The 16,737-nt window shown below is 45.9% G+C and overlaps 1 protein-coding gene across 1 annotated transcript; it reads right to left on the bottom strand.

Annotated features, from left to right (window-relative positions):
• Positions 1-10,363: 10,363 nt before the first annotated feature.
• Positions 10,364-15,878, bottom strand: LOC132324598 (ankyrin repeat domain-containing protein 9-like). The gene is made up of 2 exons (XM_059840862.1): positions 10,847-15,878; positions 10,364-10,564 (listed from the first exon to the last, which is right to left on the bottom strand). The coding sequence occupies exon 1, from the start codon at positions 15,706-15,708 to the stop codon at positions 14,818-14,820; it is 891 nt and encodes a 296-aa protein (XP_059696845.1). The 5' UTR covers positions 15,709-15,878; the 3' UTR covers positions 10,364-10,564; positions 10,847-14,817.
• Between the last annotated feature and the right edge of the window lie 859 nt (positions 15,879-16,737).

Here is a 16,737-nt window from a genome sequence, read left to right on the forward strand (position 1 = left end):
GAAGAGATTTTACAGCAGCTGACAGACAAGTCTTAAACCTTTACTCACAAAAGATTCCCCTCAGGGCTGAGGTTGTCAGTGAGGATCTAAATTTGAGTCATTTTCTCTAAAATTCCCACCTCTATCCAAAGAATATTCCTGCAACTCCATATCTGCCCGCTGCTCTCCCTTTCCCTTCTCTGATGTGCTCTTGCAGGTTTGTAGTGAGTAAGAGTTGTTGAACTGTGTGTGTTTTGATGGGATCTGAACTGTAAAACCCAGGAAGAAAAGTCCCTGTGAAGGTTTCTATGATCCTTGCTCTTCCTGCAATTTCAAGTATCAGCTGTGCCACCATGAGCTCACACATCTGACTCACTGCTTCTAATCTATTTTCCTCAACTCAGTTTTGCTTTGGCAATATTGCCACCCCCACGTCTCTTGGTGACTGAACACTGAGCAAATTAAATCCTGATCTTTCTCTTTGACTGCCTCCTCTTGTTCTCTTAGCTTTTATAACTGAGATGCTGCCATATCCCTTTTCCTTTAGGTGAAGTAGCCAGACAGCTCTGATTGCTCACAATACTTTTTTGTACATTAGGCTATATCTAAACACAAATGATTTCCCTTCTGTGGTGTTTCTAAGACCTAGGGTAGATCATGCCCTTGACCACTTTATCTTCTGCCGGATGTTATCCCCTCTGTTTCTGGCCTCCCTGAGATTGCAGCCAACCCAAACACAGCTTCCAGACTGACCTCATACCCTGCATAATGATGGTATCATTAATACTTATTTTTCCCTCCTCATCCTCCAATTCCCCCTACAGCATTATTTTCTGCACATTTCTGCTTCCTGCAGTGCCTTTCTCCACCTGCTTGTCTGTTTCTGATATTTCTTTTACAGTTCTTCCCTCCATTCTGACAGCAGTGCTGACTCTGACCACCAAGTACGACTTGTCACTCTGTCCTCTTTCTTTCTTTCATGCTGCCATGACACAAGTGGCTTTTTTTTGACCTGGCAAATCAATGACTCTCCATGTGCCAGTAGAGCTGCCTCTGTCCCAGGAGCCAATGCAGTGTCACATATTACCCCATCTTTTTTCAAATCCCTCTTCAAAACCTATTTTCCTTTAAGACAGAGAGTGACATCACAAAACCAGCATAACCAAAAACCACAGTGCCATTTGGCTTGCTGAGGGAAATGTAGTCAGGCATTTCTTCCTTGTGCTGCTAAATAAAATCCATTCCATAACACAAAGGGAGATGATAAATGGTATTACTAAGCATAGCATGAAATGCAGAGAGTAAGAAGGAAACCTCAAGGTTTTAAGATCATTCTAAACTCATAATTTCTTCACTGAATGATACAATTGAACTATGCAGTTGAATTCACCACTTCTAGCTTCTTTCATCAGCCATTTCATGCACCCATTCCTGGGAAAAATACATGGGGCTGCTGGTGCTGCTGGAGTACATGACATATTTCCCAGTGACCCTGTGCAAGTCAAGCATTGGCACAGGCTCACATGCTGCAGCATCTTGATCTCTAACCTATTTCTATAGATTAACTCTTTACTAATGTAGTAATTCCATTTGTTGTCAGTTCCTCTATTTCTCTACATTTGTCACTGTAAACAAATACAAGATATTAACCTTAAACATTCAGGAGCTATCCCATTATTAGGCTGTCTCCTAGTTGGGCTTAGAGGAAAATGAAGGCAATGCAGTTTACTTACAACATTTAATGTGCGGTTTCCTTCCAGAGTTCCAGGAACACTCAAGGCTCAAAATGTCTTCTGTGACCACATCAGAAGCTTTCTGGTAAGTTCATTCCTGATATTAGCAAGTGTGTCCTCCCTCATGCTGCAATTCATGCAATTTGGGCTCGTGAACATGGGCTCGTGAGTGCCTTTATAGAAAGTGTAAATGGCTGGGCCTGGGGACAAAAATAGGAAAAATAGGAATAGGATGCTTGTGCTACTATAGAAGCTAAACTCAATCATCCATCCTTTCTGCTCTTCATTTTCAATTTTTGCCCATACCTCTTGACAGTCCAGGAAAATGGAAGGACATTCTTCCCTGTCGGGGAGGTAGATAATGTTGCCAGTGTGAAAGAATGAAGTGGACTCTTATGAGCTGTCTGGCCTGTGTTTTCCACCCTCAGTGTTCTGTGATTCATCTAATTAAGGTACACAGCCTGCAAAACAAGAGGAAATTTGGAACTTCTACTCATTAGCTGGGCATGAATGGGATTTTTTTTTTTCCTCTTGACTGTCTTCATTTTATCTGCTGCAGCTCTTCATGACTCAGACTCCAGAAGGGCTCATGATTGTGTGGGTTGCCTCTGGCAAAGGCAAGGAGCTTGAAAGCAAGTGTCTGTCTGTCTGACTTCTACTTCTCTCTGAAAACAAACACTGAAGAGCCTATTCCCTGAGTGACTGACCCAGCTGCTCTGTCTTCCCTGTTTGTTGGGGTACAAAATGATTAATCTCCTTCTACATAGTTCAGTACTTAAAACATATGCGAAGGGGACACAAGGGCTTTCATATTAAGCAGGGATAAAAAAAGGACTTGTTTTACTCTTAATGAAGAAATAATTTCCTTAAGAACAAAAAAGCTCCTCACAGCCAGTGCTTATAAATTGCTTAATTGGAAATACACATAACAGTCCTGTGAGGATTATCAGAGTGCTTCTAGCTGGAATTAGAGTCAGGAAAGAAAAGTTATTTTAGAGATACTAATAAAACAGGAGGTTGTGAAGGCTTCTGGGATATATACAGATGTTTTATTTTAGGCTTTGCATATAAAGATGATTTTTAACCAATTTGTTATTGCTTTGCAAGCTCTGCTGATTAGCCTTGAAGCAGAGAGGAGTGGAAAAAACAGGAACAGACCCCCAGATCAGAAAATGATAGCTCCAAAAAGACAAACTGGGGTTTTTTTTAGCTGAGACTTCAGGCTATTGGACCATCTACCACTGTCTTGGTATTTGATGTTTCATAAATGTGCCAGAAACAGAACTGAAGACATCTTTGGCAGTACCTTTCCTTGTTTCCTGATAGGTATCAAGCCCCTCAGCAATTCTTTGCTTTCTGCAGGAGATGCCCAGTGCCCAGGCAGGCCCTTGCTGCCGCTGCAGTGGATGTGCTTCCTGCCCCAGCCAGTCTTCTCTTGGGAAAGTGGGAAATGGTGGCTCTCACAGCTCCACCACCACTGACCCTTCCAACAAGGTTTGCTGTGCAGGAACAGTGATCCAATGGGGCTGCATCACATCCCTGGGTTTCAGGTACTTTGCTAAACACAGATATGGAGCCTCTCAGCCGCCCACGGCCAACTAAGTCACCACAACTTCTCCTTTCCCTTGGAGGCAGCAGAGAGGATGAAAAATGTCTGCCTGCTCATCTCTGCCCAGCAACCCCACATGCCTTGTGTGAAAAAATTTGTTTCTGTTTGTAGCTCTTTTTCTAGAGCCCAGCTCCAGGGTCAACCTCCACAGCAAATGAGGCCGTTCCATTGCTGAAAAAAACAGAAAACCTTTTTTTGGTGGTTGACAGGCACCTGCACCACCTTCCTGCAGCTGGGTTTGCACATTTGGGTTTGGTTTGGACACTGCATCCAAAAGATGTGCTGTAGGATCACCAGATAGGCACGGGGCAGCAAACAGCACTGGGGTCACCTCACAATCCCGGGGTCCCCTCACAGTGGCAGGGTCTTCTCACAGCCCTGGAGTCACCTTGTCATCCACAAAAATGGGATTCATGAGAACAAGCCTATAATTCCACACTTCAGAGAGACATCGATTATCTCAGAGTTGCACAAGCCTGGATGCTCAGTGCTATTCCACAAATCAAGCATACCGACTATCAAAACCTTTTGCAATTTATACATTTTAGCAAACAAAAGAATTTGGTTCATTGGTTACAAGTTACATCGTTCTCTTATTAACGTTCTCTTGTTAATATTCTGTCTTCTGCTTATTAATGATTCTCTTGCTTCTCCTGCTAATCAGTCCCATACTCAATCTTTCCCTTCTTTTGGGCCCGTGGGTTTCCTGGGTCCCTGAGTTGGTGAGTTGGTGGTCACCATCTCCTCCTGCCAGAATTACATTTTACCCAATCAGAGCTGGTTCAGCACAGTTGCTGAGCTGAACTTCTTTATTAGGTTCTTCCTTATCTTTGGGGTCCGGCCAAATGTCCTTGTGGCCCAAAAATTCTGCATTCTTTGTGTCCATTATCAGCTGCACATCCTTCTCCCCAAGCTCTGTTAACCTCCCCCGAGGTCAGAGATCACCGAAACACCTGGAGTCCTAAACCTTAACAAGACAACTCCACCAACAAGTAATTTGTCTTTCTAACACCTGGACATCACTCAGGGATTGCTCGTCAGCTGCTCATTCTAAAATCTCCTTTCCTGCTAATTAGGCTGAAAAGCATATGAAGATCAAACACCAAAGAACGTTCTTTCTCAAGGAAAATTTTGCATATTCCACGTTTTGCAGCACCCTCACGGCCCGTGGGTCCCTCAAGGCCTCGGGGTCCCCCAGGGTTCGGGGATTCCCCAAGGCCTCGGGGGTCCCTCACGGCCCGGGGATCCCTCATGGCGCGGGGGTCCCCCAGGGCCTCGGGTGTCCCTCATGGCCCGGGGGTCCCTCAGAGTCTCGGGGGGTCCCTCAGAGCCTCGGGTGTCCCTCATGGCCCGGGGGTCCCTCAGAGTCTCGGGGGGTCCCTCATGGCCCAGGGGTCCCCCAGGGCCTCAGGTGTCCCTCATGGCCCGGGGGTCCCCCAGGGTCTCGCGGGTCCCTCACGGCCCGGCAGCCGTAGGGAGGTGCTGCCACCTGGCGGCCGATAGCGGCGCGGCGGCCCAGGCCCGACCGTAGCCCGCGCAGGAGCCGCCGTGGTGGAAAGTAGGAAAAGTCGTCAAAAAATAAGAAAACGAACCCAAAGCAAGACGACGGAGGTGTGCGGAAATGATCAGCGGTAGCGCCTGCACAGGTGTAAGGAGCTGGTTTTACTTCTCCGCAGCTCAGGCAGCCAACAAGCTAGGACACCCCTAGGAGAAGGGAAGGCTGCTAATAATTCCTTTTTGTTTCTACCCAGCCCTGCCCAGCTGTTTCCTTATTTTATGAGTTAGCATGTCTATTTTCTCTTCTAATAAACGGTGTTATTTGAGTTCAAAAGCCCCAAAGCGCTCATGTGCTACTGATGCTGAGGAGAGGAGGAAGAAGAGGTGTCCATTTGGAAGAAGGATCCACTTAAAAGTTGTGGCGATTTGAGGACTGACTGTGAAAACATAGGGAGCCATACAGTGAAGGTGACAATAGCCAAGCAAAATTGGCTTTTCAGGCAACACTGCAGGAATAAAAGAAGGGAAAAAAAAACCACTTAATGCATTTGAAATGTAAAATTTAAACACGGGGCTTTCATTTTAAAAGACATTGCTTTTTTTTTTTTCCTCTTCCTTTCAGCTTGTGAGAGCATATTCATTAGCAGCTCTGCCAGGTCGAACAGTTTCTAGATTTTGTTGAGGATGTTTAAAGGTCCACATCTAGTAAAAGCAGTAGCTACTGAAATGTAAAGCTGAAGTTGCCTGTTTAAGGTCTGACCTGATCCTAAAGGCAAAGAGTTGGCTCCCTGAATCTTAGAGGAATTGCACTGACAGGCAGCTCAGTAAAACCTGTCAGGCTGGCAGCGGCAAGGAACTGGGATGTTAGTCTTGGACTCCTGCCTGCCTGAGGCAGGGGCTTGTCACTCTAAAAATAAGTAAGACTTGTGAAGGGCCTCTTCTTTCACATCAGCTATTGTGCTTGCATGTGCATTCATTCTGTGTGTTGTGTGCAGTCATTTTGCAGCTTGAAATTTGTGTGTTCATCCACTCCAAGGCAGTGGGGGCAAAGGCCCAGACCATGATTGAGGGGGCTCCCCAGCTCTAAATATCTGCAAAAGGGGAATAAGAAAGGTCATGGACAGGTCTAGGTTTGGACTTTGTCATTTTAGTGATGTTTTTTACTTGAGGGGATGATGATCATATGTGTCGGGGCAGAGCTGAGACATTTTGAAACCCAGTTCATGTTTTCCAGAGAACACGAAGCACCACTCTGCTGCTAGAATCTGTTAATTCTGCGAAAGAAGAGCTGTGTAATTTTGTGGGAAAGCTACTCTCAGCCTCCCTGATCCCAAATTTGGAATAACTTACATTTCCCCGAAGCTCACCAGATCTGAGTGAGCCTAAGTAAGCATGTGTGTTCTGAGTGTTTAGGGAACACACCTCTAAGCAAAAACCTAATTTAGGCAGAACTCTTTCTTCCTATCATTTTGGCTTTCCTTTCATGAACTCCCAAATTATACATGGAATGTAGCTTTATCTCTGTCTGTCACCATGCTGGGCTCTGCAGGCTGGTGGAGAAGTAAGCCAAAGCCTGTATCTATCAGTGAAGCTCAGTTCTACCCACGGGAGGAGCCCCATAAAAAACCCCATTTGATCAAGCAATCACCTCTATCGGTGAGAAGTTTAGTGTCTGCAAATATATGCATCACAGCTGAAAATAGTATCTCACTAGGATCTGTAAACTCAGAAGAAGAGTCTGCTTACAGTGTCACTCCCTAACACCTTCCAGACAGAAGAACAGAGATTTTTGTCCTATAGTTGCTCATTTTCAGCTTCAGTCAAAGCCTCAAAATTATAAGACACTTTTAAAGAAATACCATCTGGAATTCCCCTGCAATCTCCAGGCAAGGTGTTTTACAGAATCACTGAACTAAAGAATATTCTGAGTTGGAAGGGACCGACAAGAATCATCAAGTCCAACTCCTGGTCCAGCATGGGGCAGTTCCAGGAATCACACCATGGGATATACTTCTGTAAGCAGACTTTGCATAAAAATCTTTGCGTCCTTCTAATGGGTGAAGCTTTTTAATTCTGCCATCTCCTGTCAGAACAGATTTTACAGCAAAGATTACCTTCATAAAAATTGAATTGTTTGTAAATTACTTACTTCACTCAAAAGGACAGAGAATAAAGGAGAGACCTGGTGAACATAAGGTACTTGGATTCACAAAAACCTGTGGACAAGATTCCACACCAAAGATTATTTTTAAAAATGAAGCTGTTGTGGGTTCACAGGAGTTATTTCATGCAGTGAAAGCCAGTTACAAAATGGCAAAGGGTGAGGAAGAGCCAGCAGTGGGCTGTCCTGGAGATTGGTGTGGGAACCAGTTTCGTTTAATATATAACTTGTGGCTGGAGAAAGGAGGTGAGCAGTCTTCACAGTGCTGCTGGGGTTTTCCAGGTATCCAAACACCACACAGAGGCACCTGAAGTAGTAAACTAAACACATATTAAACTGAGTAGGAAAAAGAGGTGGCAGGTGAGCTTGGGTGCAGATAAATGTAAACTGCTGCCATAGGAAGTCATGGATGTGACTGTATCAACAGGCTCAGAAAAGAATTAGACAAATTTGGGACACCAGGACACAAGATGAATACTCTGAAAGACTGGGCAAGGGTATAGCCTCTAATATCCCCAATCCAGCAGCTGTGGGAACTGAGGGAATTAAGTAGGGAATGTATTGCTGAAAGTAGTCAGGGAAAGGTGCTCTGCTTACCTGGCTTCTCCCATTGCCAGTGCTGGAGACACGGCATGGTGCTGGGAGAACCCAGCACTGTGGGCTTTATGTTCCTATTTTGACAAAAATTCTGGTACAAGAAAATCTGAACAAAGACTTTCAGCTATCAAAAGAAGTGGGGTATTTTTATAATATTTTGGTTCTTTTTTAGTGCTTTAACACTGTTAAAAATAAAAAGCCAGGTATTACATTATGAAAATGTTACTATTCTTTAAGAATTACCTTGATAGATCTGGATCAGTATTCTTCCTTGTAAAACTGGTTTTGATAGTTTGAATTTTCATTTTGAATTAGAACAGAAGTGTATTATGCAATATTGTTGGTTTTGGTGAAATAGAAACATCAATTCCCAGTCAGCTCTAGTGATAATTTCCTTTCCTAATGCTTGTTAGCCTCTTCATCCTGATAGTCCCTGTGACCCAGAAGACAAGCTCCATGAGAAAGTGGTAAGGGGTGGTTTCTGTGTTTCTCATAGCTTGTACTGTGGTTTGGGATTCTCCAGACTATTTTCCCTATTTCTGTTCAGCTGTGGGATCTGCTTCCCACAGGCATCTTGCCATACAGCCTCTCCCAACCCTTTTTTTCCCTTTCTTCCTCCCAGGTTTTCTTGCATGAGTCTGACAACTCTGTGATAATCATTCCTCCTCCTCACTGTTCTCCTCAGAGATCTGCGTGGGTGGGCAGAGCTGGTGTACAGAGCACAGCTCTCTTATCTCTACGAACTCATGAAATTCGCCAAAAGCCTTCCCACCAGCAATAAACTTCTCCTTCACACAGCAAATCCATAGCAAAATGCGCACGCATTTCACTAGAAAAAAATTATGGCTGATTTTCCAGACCAAGCACTGCTTAGGAGTCACCCCCAGAGAAATCTGGCTTCTTGGCTTCAGAGCAGCTCCCAAAGGGCTGGAGACAAAGGCAGGCATCTTGGGAGCTGGAGCCTGGTGGCCATCCATGTCACCAGCTGAGAGGGCCGGTGCAGCAGAAGGCAGAGCATGCTCCCCTAAGGCATTGCTGCTGTGCTGGCCAGGGAGACACGGAACAGTGTGGGACATGCCAAACCTGTCAGCTGCTTTTGGGGTGACTCACTCGGGGAGGTGCACCCAAGTAACTGAGGCGTGGGCAGGATTTCGCTCAGTGCGTCATCTGCTTGTGACAGTGCTTCCCCCCACGCAAGGGAATATACCCTTTAAATTTCTCTATTTAAATCCCTGTCTTGCTGCCTGCTGGTGTGTGGGCTCCAACTAGCTACAGTTGTAAAAAACTAATACCTGCATGGGACTGCCTCTGAGCAACGTGTCAGCCTGGAGCTCCCTAATGGTCAGCCTCAGCAGGGCTGCCTGGGCACAAGAGAAACTAAATCAGATTCCCTTTCTCGAACACAGGCTACATGGAAGCAAATAAGCCAGAAAACTACATCTTTGGGGACCACATTCTTGTGGGGAAGTAGCTAGGGATAAATCTCCTGCTATGAAGGCAAGGACATAGTCTTGATCTTCCTTAAATGAGATCAGTGAAACTTCCCTCTCTGCATTCTTCCATGAAACCAGTAACATACTATGCAACACAGGCTCAAAAGAGTCATCCCTTGGTTATGGCTTGCATGTACTAATGTGCCTTGAGGAGATCTGTGGGTACAGTTGGCACTGGAGTCTACACCCCATGGTTATCATCACCATCCTCATCATCCAAACCAGCTACCCATCACCTGAAACACTTTGGGTAGGTGTTTTTATCAGAGCAGAGGAGGATCTGGATGGTTCAGGTTTTGGCACAGAATCTGGTGGATCCTTACCCCATGGAGAGCACATGGTGAGAGGTGCTCATCTGCCTGAAGACCTTCAGCTGAGCCTACAGGAGAGGTTGTGCTGGAAGCCTTGCCAGGGCATCTTCCTGTACACAGAAAAGCCTGAGGAAGGAAAGGAGCTGGTTGATGGCGCACAAACCAGAGAAGGAAAGCAGGCTACCAGTGCTCTTATGTTCACAGGAAACAGCTGCATGAGCTGAACTCAAACCTAAAAAATTAAAATCTCTGAAACCAATTACCATTCAACCTCTGTTGAGCTCCGCCTTCTGATTTATCCTCACCTTTCAGCAGATCTGTGAAGTGTGGGTTCACCTCATCACTTGGGGTCATCCTCTGACAGCACAGTCAGCTACTATAAGCAATATAGTAATAAAAATATTTCCCTGTGAAGGGAAATATTATTTTCCTCAGAACACATTTTTTGAGACAATGGCTCAGCAGTCAGAATGAAATCATCAAACAATAAGATAAGCCAAAGCAAAAGCAATGGATACTCATGGGTGGTTTTGACCAGTTGGCTAATAAAAGACACATCAATTTTATATTTCAAGTTTATTGTATTAATACAATCAAGATTAAATTATTTTCACAGCTAGCATATGTAATTACATCAGGCTATGTATATATAATTTATTCCAGCACGTTACAATTATATTATCTTTAATCATGCAGCGAGTAATGTGCAAACACAATTATAGGGAAGATTGCCCCCCCCCCTAAAAAAAGAGAAACCAAAATTACAAAAGTATGGCTTTATAAGAAAGTTGTATCATACAATGAACATTCATTTGTACTCAGGCATGGCAACATTCAGTCTTAAAAAGTGACCAACAGCATCTGTCACTGCCATGCTGATTCCAGAAACGCCAAGGGAACTGAAAACAGGGAAATGCCATTGATTTTAGAGATGGAAAATATATATCTATATACATTCAGAGTAAAAAAAAATGTAAAAAATGTTTTCAGAGATAAAGTTTCACATTTATTTATATGCTGAAGTCAGAATTATGGAGCCTTGAAGAACACAAATGCACGAACAGTTTGTTTTCCTTTAGACCCACAAACAGCTGTAGTGATGGAACCAACTTAAAAAGCGTTACTTCAGGTGTAGGGAGGTGTAACTGAGGTCAGAATCTGGCCTGTCCTTCCTGCTAATGATGCTGCAGAAATAGACAGAAGCATAGGGTTAGGAAGTCATACATAGCTGAATTTTGCTGGCAGCCCGGAATAAAAGAAAGACAAAGATGTACGTTTACGACACTTTATTAAAAAAAAAAAAAAAAAAAAAAGTTCTAGAATAAAGTGTGGCCAGGATCACAAACTCTTTGCTGGATGATTGCAGCTGCCAGCAAGCAGAAGCCCTTGTGCTTGGTGTTTGGGAATAAAACATTCATTTCAAGAGCAAAACTGCTGCCTCTTTCCAAGAGAAGAAACGTCCTTACCTGTCAGCAGCACGGGGCCCGGGACACACACACTGACCGCGTGAAAAGGCTGCTTCCGTAGCGCATCGCTCAGTGCTGGTCCGAGGAGTGCAGTGGGTGGGAGCTGCCAGTAGGTTACGGATTTGCCAGGAGAGGGCAGGCAGACACTCACACGTGTGCGACAAGAGGGCAGGCAGACACGTATGACAAGAGGGCAGACACAGTCACACGTGTGTCAAGAGGGCAGGCACTCACACACGTGCACACACACACACCTGTGTGCTTTCACTCACTCACTCACTCACTCACTCACTCACTCACTCACTCACTCACTCACTCACTCACTCACTCTGCCACACTGTACTCATTGAAGTGCTTCTCACCAAAACCAAAGGCTCATACATACAGACAATTCAGATCCTTACAATGCTACTCCTCAAAATTGTAATTAAGGAGATGTAACCTGCAGAACCAACCTAAATCCAAAGATCAGAAAAGACTTTACCCTTTCCCTGTTTCTCTCTTGTTTATTCTTTTTCCCAAGTGCAGAAATACAGATCTGAGCGACACTTACTCAGTATGCAGATATGCAGAATGTAAACATCACCTCACAGCACCCAGCACCCTTTTTGATTAACAAAGCCACCAACATATTTGCCATGCAAGCATAGGGATTTTTCAAGATGGTCAGGTTGCAGGAAAATATTGCAAAATGTTTTTGAGTTTACTTTTGCTAATGACCTGGCTTGGAAAGAATGGAGAGAAAAAGCCAACACAGACGGGGCTGAGGTAGATTTGGCCATATCTGATGTAATGTCACTGTATTGACAAAGATGAAGGGGTATCAAACTAACAGGCAGATCACCGCAATATAAGCAAACAGGGTCTAGGGAAAAGATTTCCTTATTCCAGCAGGAGTGCCCATCCTGCTGTCACATTGCTACAGGCAATGGAAAGAGTTGTCACCACAGTGCTAATGACCCAAAACTTTGTCCCACTAGGACTGCACATGGGAGGCCCGATGTGATTGAGGGCTAGCTGGTGCTCGATCTCTTGCTAAAATGGTCAAGAAAAGGAGAAATGAGGGGGCTGTGGAGTGATCTTTCCTGTGTGGGTACTTGCCTGTTATACTCTGGGCTGGACACACCAGAATTTTTGGCCGTGTTAGCCAACAATGGACCAGCAGCTTTCTTCCAGGCTGGGGCACCAGTCACAGGAATGTCCCAGAAAGAAACTATTCAAGACAATTCATCTTCTATCCTCTCTCTCAGCAGGTGGATTGAGGGGAGCCTCCCACATGGACAAATGCATGCACACAGGCATCCTGCTGTCTGCTGCAAACCCACCTATAAAGTGCCTGATTCCCGACCACTGCATTGATCCACAACTATTGCAGCCAACAAGAGACCCCTGCACCATTTTACACTCACTTGCTCCCAGTGGGCTGCTCTGGCTCTCTGAGTTTGGCCTCCTGCCTTAATAGAAAGTGCTGGCAATAATGCCAACAGTCCCTACCTGTCTCCTTGGATTTGTAAGATGAACAGCCCTCCCCTCCCTCCCGTCTTTTCTGAAACTCTTCACAGCACTGAAACTCACATGGTTTCGAGCCAGTGCAATAGCACTGGATGATTTCCATTTCCTCCTTTTCTGGGATCTCTGCTTCCAGGACCTAATTACTATTCTAATAATATCCTTCACCAGCCTCCTCCGCCTCTCACCCACGGACATCCGGATGAGATACCGCAGTGCTGCTGGGGACAAACCCAGTCCTGCTCCTCGGGACTCCTGGGGTGCCACAGGGGCTGTGCTCTGCACAGTCACTCCAGGCAGCCATGGGCAGCGAGAGCCTGCTCTGTCCTCTGCCTCCAGCTCTGGGTTTTTGGGGGAGTATCTTCCAGTGCTGGGGAGCCTGAGGGCTTGGCAGAAGCAGCTGAGACACTGCTTATAATGCAAATCTGCCTTGGGCTCTGCTTTGCTTCTCAAGCTGTGACAGCCTCTGTCTGCAGCACAAGCTGTCGAGCGCAGGCTTCCCCCAAAACCTCACCCAACGCTGACCCTGCATTTCCCCATTTGCAGCCTTCCCCATCAACAAGGAGAAATAGACACAGATGGAGAAGGACATTCAAGTCCCCAGGGGCAGGAGTGGAGGGACACTGCAGCACCAGAGATGTGGGATTTCAGGAGAAGGGTTAACCCCTTCATGGTCTTCTTGCCACTTTTAGGGCTGACATTTCCTCCACCTCACAAGTAAGGCTGCTCATTCACCTGGCCTAGCACATGGCACAGGAACTGAGGTGCTCCCACAGCATGCAGGAAGAGATAGCTGGGAGGAGCATCCCAGTGTCTCAGAAAGGATGGTCCAGGTGGTTGTGAACGGCATGTTCTGCAGCCTCACAGTAAATCTCCACCTGGCCATGGCTGGCATTGCCAGTGTCCTGGCACACAGGAGGTAGCCCAAGCAGAGGGAAATTAAATGGTAGTGCTCCCTGTGTTGACAGAAAGACAGGAGCAAGTCCAGCACGGCCTCCTTGGCACAGGCAGGGAATTAGCCAGAGGAGACATGAGCCATTTTTGCACAAGGCAGTGGAGATTTGACTGCACATCTTTCTTAGCTACTGCCTGTGGAAAGTGGTTTGTGCCCCAAGCCTTGGGCCCCAAATCCAGCTGAAGAGGGAGAGTGAGTTCTGCACTGCTGCCCAGTGCAGGCGGGGGAAGTGAGTCGTGCTACTTCAGCAGAACAGAGGGTGCGCTTACAAGGAGTGGGGAACACTGGTGTCCAAAATAAGGGATGTCCCCCAAAGGGAGCTAGGATTCTACCACTGCTCTGTTGATGCTGAGAACAGCCAGGAGAGCAGAACCAGTGCCTTGAGCAGAGAGGGCAGTGTGATTCAGAGCTACCCAGAAGGCTGCCCAGACCCAGTCTCGCTTTCTGCAAACTCACCCTGCCTGCAGTGCCCAGTTAGTGGGAACATTTTGTAACTTCCAGGCTAAGGATTACTGTCTGGACCTGGGTGGCAAAAACACTCTAATTGACAGCAAGTAACAACTTTTAGCAGCGGAATATCATACCCCAACTTAGGATAAATAACAAATGCCTATAGCTCTGAGACCCACAGGGAAATCAAGTAAGCCAGCTACATCTCCTGTAGAGATATGTTCCAAAACACAAGCCAAGGAGAAATAATGTCACATATGAAAGACAGGGCTCCCAATGTCCCTGCTCCAATTGCCATTTTTTTACTGTACAGTGGGGAAAATTGTTCCTTCCCCATTGCACTAGTCTGTAGAGGCACCAAGGCTGGGATTGCCTTTAACCCCCTCGCTCCCAGGTGAGACTGGATTCTTCCCATTAGCTGTTCTGTGGATCTTTATCTCCCATCCCCCAGGAATATACACACACTGCCCCTCTCTCAACTCATGCCCTCCACACCATGACCTTCTGGAAAGTAACTCAATAGATCAGTTATCCTGCAGGAACTGCTTCTGCATCCCTGCAGCATCAGCCATGCACTTTGTGGTTATTACTAATAATGCTTGAGCATTGTTAGAAAGGGAACTTGATGTCTGAACCTTGTTGGTAGGGGATGGTATTTCTCCCAGCTCTAGCAGTGATACCATTTAAAAATCCCACTGGGTAAGTAGTTCCTTTTAACCCAGGTGCATTACACAGGATACAGTTATCACATTGGGAATTCAGATACACTGATACCAGCTGACAACTAAGAAACCAAACATAACACAGTCTCAACACAGTCTCAACTACAGTTAACCCTTCACATGCACAATAAAACAGAAAACAAGGAAGCCTTTTGCCTTTAAAAGTGCCGTGCCTGCAATCAGTTAGAAAAGACATTTAAAATTTTGTCACAAAATATTGGATTTTCCAGCATAGCCTAATAGGTTAAGTACTAAAATCACACTAAAATGCAGAGGGTGGTGGATAACCAGCTCCTCTAAGTTGCCTTGGAAAATCCAAGACCCATTGAATAAAGTCAAGGAAAAACATTTACCACATTTTTTGCTGGTAGCTTTTTGCCATAGGATGGTAAGGGCTTTAGTGCCTGAGGTATAGGTAGTTCCTGGATGCTTTTAGGGAAGTGGGAAGGGGGAAGAGTCTGGAGAATAGTTTGCATAGCTTGCAGATATAAAGAAGCAGGTGTGTTCCCCACCAGGCTGTTGAATTTGTCTTCTCCCAGCAAAGCTGTCCAGTGGTCTGGATGCTCCTGCAGAACTTTCCGCATCTTAAACTGTGGGTTGGGCATGAAGAGCAAGAGGTAGTCAAGGCAGAGCTTCTTTGATGCGACATTGACTTTGGAGTCCCACATCTGCTCCAGGATGACGTCCAGCGGGGTCAGTCCTTTACTGTCCTCTATCCTGGGAGAGGCTCCATTCCCGAGGAGGATGAGGACCGTCTCTGACCTCAGCAGCTCACAGGCAAGGTGCAGGGGTGTTTTCCCATCTTCCAGATGAAAGCAGCCAGCCCTATTGATATAGGAGTTCAAGCTGGGGAGCTTGTGTGCAATTTTGATGATCAGTCCCAAGATATCTCTCCTGTCATATGTGACCGCCATGGCCAGGTGAGGAGCAGAGGATGGGCAATAGCAGAAGTGTTCCCCAGGCACCTTGAGAGCCTCCTCTGGAAAATGAGACAGCAGATACTGAGCATAAGGCAGGTGATTATGCACCACTGCATAGAGAAGGGCTTCTGAAGGTGAGTAGGTTCGTAGGCTGGCATTTTCCTCCCAGTAAAAATACTCCATAGTTCTCATGTCTTCCAGCATCCACACAGGCTTGTGATCTCTCACAGCCTGGTAGAACATGTAGGATAAGAACTTGCAGTGCCTGCTCTGATCATCCTGCAGGCTGGCCTGGTTACTGGCCATGGCTCAGCAAATAAAGAACAGCTCCACGTAAAATCACTCCAGACTGTAAGATTGATGCACTTGGAATGCTGATCCCGATGCTGCTGCAACCTTCAAGCTGTCATTGCTGCCTGGACTGCACTAGCTGGAATGCATGGGCTGATCATCTCCACCCATTCATTGTTTTTCCCCTCACTGCAGTGGTTTTGTTTAGGTAAGCACAATCCCAGAGGCTCAGTTAACCCGTGCCATGCAAGCAGATGGTTGGTGAGTACATCCCGCTCTGCGCGTGGCACAGGTTACTGAAACGCTGTCAGACTGCCAGTGATTTTATACACACACAGCCACGGAGAACAGAGGGAGAGACTAAAATTAGCTTGAGAGGTGAGGCGGATTTCTGTCTGCATTTCGTGTCTAACCAGATCAGCTCATACACTGCAGCAAGTGGAATAGCAATACTCTGCTATTTTATGGAGGTTTTTTCATGTCACTCACACACACACGCAGCTCATTCCATAGTAAAAATTATGTAGCAGTGTGAAATACTCCACAGCTGATAATAGGCATGATTCCATGCTCAGGAAATCAAGGGATTGGTAGCGCTAGCACTAGGAAAGGATCCCTATTTTATAAATAATGGTATGGCTAGCCACTTAGGAGACACTGATGTTAATAGATTGTCTATAAGGCATTAGTAATGTTTAAGATGTCAGCATTAATCTCTGCAGAGAAAAGAGTCAAACGGAGTGTGCAGTAATGGTGCCCAGAGTCATAAAGCAGATCGCTGGGTTTAAACGCCTTCCTTTGTTTAGCAAGGAAATACCTGGAGTGCCCCTGCTGCACAGCAAGGGCATAAACAAAAGGTTAATGGCCAAACCCCACTGGCGTGTGGGGAGCTTTGATCAAAGCATTTCTCAGATGTCCTGCTTTGGGACTCTGTGTCAGAGCCAGCAGCAATGGGGGGAAGTGGGATTAGGCAATCAGACTTGTGCAACGCCCTGGTGAAACACAGAGGACCAAGGCCTACAGGTTTGAGGGGAAGGTCCCATT

This window comes from Haemorhous mexicanus, chromosome 3 (assembly GCF_027477595.1).
Source record: "Haemorhous mexicanus isolate bHaeMex1 chromosome 3, bHaeMex1.pri, whole genome shotgun sequence".
Lineage (NCBI taxonomy): Eukaryota > Metazoa > Chordata > Aves > Passeriformes > Fringillidae > Haemorhous > Haemorhous mexicanus.

Excerpts from the sequence above, each read along its gene's own strand:
- LOC132324598 (XM_059840862.1), bottom strand. The coding sequence starts at position 15,708 with ATGGCCAGTAACCAGGCCAGCCTGCAGGATGATCAGAGCAGGCACTGC.